This window comes from Gnatocerus cornutus, chromosome 9, assembly GCF_029298725.1.
Source record: "Gnatocerus cornutus isolate USDA-ARS CGAHR chromosome 9, icGnaCorn1.1, whole genome shotgun sequence".
NCBI classification, from domain to species: domain Eukaryota; kingdom Metazoa; phylum Arthropoda; class Insecta; order Coleoptera; family Tenebrionidae; genus Gnatocerus; species Gnatocerus cornutus.
Window position 1 is genome coordinate 9,768,168 of NC_142241.1, and position 7,789 is coordinate 9,775,956.

Sequence of the window (7,789 nt, forward strand, 5' to 3'; positions counted from 1 at the left end):
GTAAATTACGTAGTTTTACATTCAGCCCCGGACTAATGTACAGGAAGTTGTGAATCAGATAATTTTCGTCCCCTACTTATTTTAAGAACAAAACATAAAATTACCCGACAATTTATGCAGGGACGTACTTATCTCTTTTTTCGTGCAAATGGCTCATTGCGGCTCACAAATCATCTCCAGAAGCGCGCCGACTTTAATTTAACCAAATGCGCATTTATACGATCGGTTTATTACCGGTTACTTCCACCCGCTAAAGCCTTTAGAGCCTAGATACGGTCATATTTGAGCAAACAATCAAATGCGATTATTCAAATATCAAGCTTAACAGCGCCCATTGTGAACAATGGAGAAAATCAATTTTTGGGGCACATCTTTATGGCAATGACCCACATAAAGCTATGGAAAAAAATTCGGAGGGCCGTCCAAAAGTATCCTACTTAGATTGGAACGATTGTAATAAATTTTGGAAGGGTGGAGACCTGAAGACGCTGGACGCGCTATGGCGTGTGCGCTCACCTATATTCAGGATCAAGTATGGAAACTAGACGTGAATAAAGGGCATCTGTAGAAGATCCAGGCACAGTCGCGTTGAAATGTCAATAGCAGTGCTCCGCGACGGAGAAAAAGTTCATTTCTTATAGAGAAAAAAGAAGGGACGTGGTATATGACGCAGACTGAACTTTAAAATAAATCACGCATGATGGGACAAGTTTCTGCACTGTAGCAGATTCCATTGTAAAAACCTGACAGTTCTATTTGTTTTAATACATAGAATAAGTACCCAAAATGTCAGTTATCATTATTCATAGCCTGTGCTCGCCGCGTCGTATCTAAATAAAACAATATTGGAAATTCTAAGCAAGTTTTTTCTCGCTCGAATACTTTGTGAAAAAAACTGACAAAAACTCCCTTTCAGGTTAAACCTGTATTAAACTAGTAGGCGTAATCCCCGGATCTTATCCGTATAAGTCATCCAAACCTGCTGTGATCGTTCAATAAGCGTAATCCGGCTGAAAATGTTAAAACGATTACCCCTTTTCACAGTTTATTTTTAATTAGAGCAAACTAATTCGGACGCAATGAATCACCCTCGTGCACTGATCAAATTATCGGCGACATAAAATGGGTTATAAACCAATTATGAGTTGACGCACATGAAGGCTACCCAACTCTGTGCTGTGAGATTAACAAAACTAAAAGCCGCTCCCGGATGATCGATACAACTGTTGATGGAGGCGGCAGAGTGCTCGCAGACGACACGAGTTAAAGGCTCACTTAGAATCACTTTATCTGAGAGGGCAATCGACGAGTGAGAATTTTGACAGGAGAGGAGCCAATTTTAACACTGTATTCTAGGATTACTACGAGATATTTCATTAAAAGTTCCAACAGTAAAACTTCGGGTTATAAACTAAAATAAAATGATCGAAGAGTTGAAGATGGTCGTTTTATAGTTGTGTGAAATCCTTGGCCGATACAATCTTGAAAAAGTTTACTTTTACAAGAACAGACTTGGATGAGGGCGTTTTTCATTATCTTCTTAAATTAAAAATGTTTCAAAGGTCCTGTGTTTACCTTAATTTGTGGAAAATAACATGTTACTAAATGAAATTGAATCTCGTTATGATAAAAATATCAAAATGTTTATTCACTTAAAATGGTGAAACGCCTATGGGTAAAGTCTAAAATAATAAAGTAGAGTAATAACAATAGAGTTTCTCTGAATATAATAAAATGATGCAATCCGTGTTTCGTGTTTCTGAAGTGGAATATTATATTATATTATATTGTATTAGTTTTCAAACTATTATTACGAATCTATAACAATAAATGTTTGCCTAATGCTAACATTTTAGTGGATAGAGATAAATCAAAACAGGAAATTATGTTCGAGGTATACAGGTAATTTAAAACGTTTTCCACTGCTGGAAAATAACAATATTAGTTTTCACAAACAATGTTATTTCTGTAATTATCACAAATTCATTTAAAAAAATAAATAATAATTGAAAATGGTGGATGCGCCGGGTCAAGAATTCCAAATGTTGTAATTACATGAATGAATAACAAGCCCTGAACTCCTGAGTTCTTAAGTTCTTGTAATCACGTTCTGATTCTAATACCCGCGATTTCCGTATTTCTTAGTTTTTTCTTGAAATCTCATTTGCGAAAACTGAACGCGACGGAACACTCTCTTTTATGGTTTTTAGTATTAAGTTTAATATTCTTTTTGTTAAATGTATTAACCTGTCTCGCAATGTTTTAATTAAGTCCGTATAATTAACACAACTGTGAACAACGAATAAATAAAATCACTCCATTGCGTGTTCTATAATTTCGATTGTCGGCAATTTGTAACTTCATTGTTAAATTGTTGTAATAACCATTTAAACCCACTCGATATTTCGTGAAAGCGCTACTTCATGGTAATTTTCCATCGCATCGAAACTCAATCGTTTTATTGTCGTAAATATATTGCATAACTACCCTAATCTATATTGTGTTGGTCCATTTACCCTAATGTAGTACGGAAACACTAATATGCTCCTCTCACTAGCACAGTACGAAAATGCGCAAAGTTCAAACATGTTGCGACCAGCCCTAAATCTACCCTAACTTAGTTACAGCCTTTCAACCCCATGTCCTTTACATGGAAGTTGCCCAGGAAGCACTGAGGATATCACTATTAGCAGACAACTCGTATGGCCACTGTCTCGCTATAAAACGATTTACTTTGATTCAGTGCGGACGTTTTTTAGAAGAGTTTATGTACATAGGACGACGGGGAAATTTCGGCGTCAACTTTAGGCTATGACATAATCAAAAGTGTCGAAGTCCGGATTTAACTTTGGTGCTCGGCAGTTCTGGCAAATAAACAGTTTTCCGAGCAGAAAGATTGATTGGACTATCAAACGTTTGTTTCCATGTGATGGTTAATTGTTACACGGCGCAAATTGCGGTTCAAACCAATATGGAAAAATATGCAATGGGATCATTAAAATTTTCAAATTAAAGTCTGTTTTTTCTATAATTTTGAATTCTTTGCGCGGGTGCCTTAACACACAGTTATTTAGACATATTTTCGAGTTTTCTCAGGTCCTTCAATCCTTTTTTTATTATCCCGATCCGGATTCCCGAAACAATAAGAGCTGCGAGGAGTTTTAAGCACAAACATGGTCGATAAAACTCCTGCAATATCGTGATTCCATACACAACTTGGTCATGTTGACCAGAGCTGTACACAGCGATTTGCATGAACATTGGCAGCTTTATCCCTTTCTCCCAATTCCAATATAATCCCAATCCCATCATTCATATTGTTTTCTCTCCTCAATCAGCAACCCACAGATCGCTTTATCACTACGGGTTGCATACACACCCAATTCATAAGAATTTTCCCAACTCCTATTATTGTGTCCCAACAATAAACCAGGACATCGATCGTTAGACTGCGACCTAATGACATAATTCCTGCGTCAATATCCTCAGATTTGATATAGGAGAGGTCGTAACCACGCATTAGCAGCTTATTAGACGGCCCGTGATTTTTTTAAGGTGCTCGTTAAGGTGAATATCCACTGACGATCCCTTTTACTGCGTTTACCAAGGCGAACTTTGATTTCCCCTTTGGCACGGGAAGACAATCCCCTTGAGAATCCCGGTCTCTTCACCTGCCTCGTAACTTCGAGCTATAAACGTTGCCGCTGCCGATAACCAATACGAGAAACTGGACCGGCCGTAACACAAAGCTTTATAACAGTATCATACAGCTAAGTGAAATTTCAGCGGCAGGCACTTGTGAACGATATGAAACTTTAATTTCAACAGAATTCTTGGAGCGCGATGGGAACACAGGATTACTGTGGCCTACTTCAAACATATTCTTCCGGAAAATGTAAATTTGTTACATGGATGTGTTCTTCCCGGAATTGTCGGTAAGAAATCAACCTTACAAAAGCGGTACACAGACATGCAATAAAATCAAAATTGATTCAATAGAATGCTGCGTTGTGAGAAACGCTATTGATCGAAAAGTTCAAATACCTCGTGAATATTCATTGTAAAATGTGACAAAAGTGCTCCATCAATAAAATTAGCTAAACAGCCGCAACTTTATTACCGATTTTGATTGATATCGTAGTTCGGCAGATCACAAAATTGGAACTTGTTTAATTTTATCATTATTTTGGTCTGCTATTTTACTGAGTGCTGAGTTGTAAATTCCCCGTTTTTAGGCAATTATTTATCAATTTTCAATCTACGATTTTGGCTTGTGAGTTTTATACATAAGGTACTTTGGGTTTTCACCCCATATTTTCAGTCAATTTTGATAATGGAGGACAACAATCCCTCAATGTAAACTATTGGATGTATGGGAACCTCCCTCCGCCCATTTAGTGCAAGAAATTAAACCAGGAAATTGATTTCATTTTTTTATGTATCACCTAATTGGCTTAAAAACTTCGGTAGTAAACAACAGTCAGGTACACCTAGCCAATGAAAGTTTACGCAAGAAATAAGCGCTCGTATTGGTTGTTTTATACGTTTTTTGTCATAAAAACTATTTCGATAACATCGTTCCTTCATTCTGCGATTTGAAAAGGTGTCTTTGCTTTAAGTTGCCTTTTAAGATTTTTAGGACATTAAAGAATTATTTTTGTTTCTTTAAAATAACTTTAGACTTTTTATTATGTTTTGTGATGATTTAGAATGCTTGGATTCTCATTGGGAATTTTCTAATATCCATTAGAATGCTCAACGATTTTTTAAGGTTCCGCGGAATAGTTTTAAAAAATTTCAAGATTTGAGAAATAGAGGATCAATTTTTTAAATTAAATATTTGGGACAGAGAACTGAAGTAACTTTCCAATTGTATATCTAAAATAAAACTCACTTTAATTAAAATGATATAAATTTTCACAGCTTCTCTTATTGCATTTAGAATTATTATTGTATAGGAATTTGGCCAGAATCGCAAAACCGCTGTGAATTCCCCGTAAAATTCAGCGTAAAATAGCCATGAAAACACGTTTAATTCGGAACCAATCCAAAGAACGTGTCGAACTCTAAGCATGTAAAATTTTACACGAGCATTTAGGATCGTATCCAGAATTTTCGACATTTTAGACCACACAGTAGTAACCGCTTTATAAACTTCGTTTAGAGCATTTTTAATGCCTATCAGGAACTTTCTGGAATTCTCAAGACGTTCAATATCCGCTATTACGACCAGAATGGCCTTCGTTCACGAGATAATTCAAGTAATTTAACTTTACATTGGTTGATGAAAGATAGTTTTCGTTGAAAGAGGTGGGGGTCAGTGGGGCACTACGATCCCTCGGGACGAATGATGTTTGTGTTTGGAAGTAAAGTTAATTGAGAAAATTTCCCGTGTTGGTGATGCAAACGTAGACCCAAAGCAAACATGACATTCAAGGTATGATGGATTAGCTTTGGCTATACGATAAAATCTTTCATCTGGAGCCAACGCTAAAATGAAAAGTGACGTGTTTTAGTTTTGCGATTATGCTTTTTGCTTTGAAAATTATTGGAGATTGTTTACCTTCAGTTGACGGGTCTGTAATTTATTTTATTTGTATAACTTTGCAAAGAGATTTAAGAGACGGAAAATGACGAATTTATTTCGTTTGGATGAGGAGGATTTAAACAACAGGCGAAATTTCAGTATTTTAATTCTCGGCTTACATGTGACTGAAGTCGCTCAAGTACTTCCTAATATTGAATCCCACCATTTTAGAAACGACTTGAATAAAATCGAAATTGACGTTACATTTGTATTTGGCTCCATCCAAGCTTGAGCCATCAGACAAACTTGAAAGTAATTGCAATTCCACTAGACTCGACACTTGGACGAGGAGATTATTGTTGAATCCAACCTTGTCGTCGACAATGGAATAAAAAATCGCCAGCAATCTATCAAAACCGAAAGGTTTGGGTCCCAGAAGTGTATTCAACTGCTCCGTCACTTTACTTTTCTTCTTGACATCTCTCATGGTTTTCTTCTTCTTACCATGATACTTCATAAATAGTCTCTTATCGTCCTTTGCAGGATTGTAACTAGCTAAGTACGCCGCGATTAAGAGATACTTTGCGTAGAAAGGTAGTTCGATATTTTGAGCGAGTTCTTTATTGAAAATTCCTTCGGCATGCTGCGTGGAGACCCTCAAATAAAGATTTTGAAGTGACTGTTTAAAGGAAGGGGCGATTTTACGCCAGAGAGCCATAGAGTCGTCGATTGTATTTTCCTTCTGGATGATCGGTTGACAGTAGTTGAGGAAGTTCGCGCGGGCTATATAACGCAACTCAGATAAGTCCCTGCAGTTCCGATAAAACACTGAAAGGAATACATTCAAGTAGTTCTGATAAAAGTTTAGATCGAAGTGGAAACTCTCCTCGGCGCTGTTATTTATTATAAGAGATCGTGCGTAATTTATATCTAATGAAAGAATTTGTAGTAATTCCTCTCTGTTGTACTGCTGAAACGTGATTTCAATCGGATCGATCATGATCATCTTTGAGTAAAATTTCTGGATGATGATTTGTGAAAGGAAGATAACACTTAAGGGGATCCCGCCGGTGAGCTCCTTTAGTTTGAGGAATCCAGGAAATAAGTTGAAATCCATAGCTCGGAGCTTGTCGGCTTTGTCGATAATTAGCACCGATTGATCTATTTCATTCCGATTCCGTTGCAAATGATCGATGAAATCCATCATGCTGTCACATTTGCAACCGACAAGCCCAACCAACTTGCTCAAGATAGTTTCAAAGAGTATTTTAGTAGTATAGCATTCAATCAGATTGATAACAACGTGCTTTACGCCTAGTTGCTCTAAAACTGTCTTGACCACAACGGATTTGCCGACACTTGGACCCCCGTTAATGTAAACGCTATCAGGAAAATGCTCCCCTTTGTGTCCAAAGAGATTATAAAGTTGACTGATTTGGGCGGAGCGACACGGCAAGGTTGCTTCAAGCCTAGATAACACAGACGTCATCGCAATTAACCTGAAACAAGCAAAACAAACAATGAAGGACCCGCTATAAAAAGAGAGTAGAAGCTATCAAAAAAACAATATGAAATATAATTTCCCGGTTGGAAGAAAAAGAACGAAATCCGGTCGAATCCTCCGGGAAAAGCCCCGCCGACATCGCCTAAAAACATGATAATTAATTTTGAAATCTGGAGGTGGATAGACGTTGGCGTTTAAATTTTATAAATCTGTGTCGATATCCGGACCGCAAAACAAATCCCATTCCGAACCATTAGAGCCAAGTATCCACACAACGGGGGCGCCGAATCGATACTAAACACACGAATGCAATATCCGCATCAAATTACTAATCCGACCGAGGAAAAAGTGTATCGCGGCCGGACCAACCAACAAAGGCTCACGTCGTCATCAATTCAGGACGATGGGGGAGCGTGCCGGGAATACCACACACTTTATATCGACTTTCTTCGATTATCTCTTGATTTACACTGCGCGATCTGGAAACAGTGCGCATTTTCGAGTAAGCGAGATAAATAACGTGCAAGCGACATTTATCCAGGTGAACGATCGAGGAATGAGAAGATCCAGGAAAGAGGTCAAGTGAATTGTCAAAATTGAACGGGAGGGAGAAATGGAAAATGGAAAAACCCAAAAAAACAAGAAACGTGGGAAAATATTTACGCTAACAGTCAAAAAGTACATTTTTGGACCTAAGAACGACACTAAATAAAAAAAAATAAAACCATAGAAGCTCTTCCAGAAATATGCTGTAAAAT

At 37.5% G+C, this 7,789-nt stretch overlaps 1 protein-coding gene across 2 annotated transcripts in view; it reads right to left on the reverse strand.

Annotated features, from left to right (window-relative positions):
• Window positions 1–5,676: 5,676 nt before the first annotated feature.
• Orc5 (origin recognition complex subunit 5) overlaps window positions 5,677–7,789 on the reverse strand; it is a 44,795-nt gene continuing 42,682 nt past the window's right edge. For both annotated transcript variants that reach the window (XM_088045208.1, XM_088045209.1), the window contains exon 3: window positions 5,677–7,026. In XM_088045208.1, the coding sequence (XP_087901334.1) occupies window positions 5,703–7,016 (1,314 nt within the window). In that variant the 5' untranslated portion in view covers window positions 7,017–7,026 and the 3' untranslated portion in view covers window positions 5,677–5,702. The remainder of the gene's footprint in view (window positions 7,027–7,789) is intronic.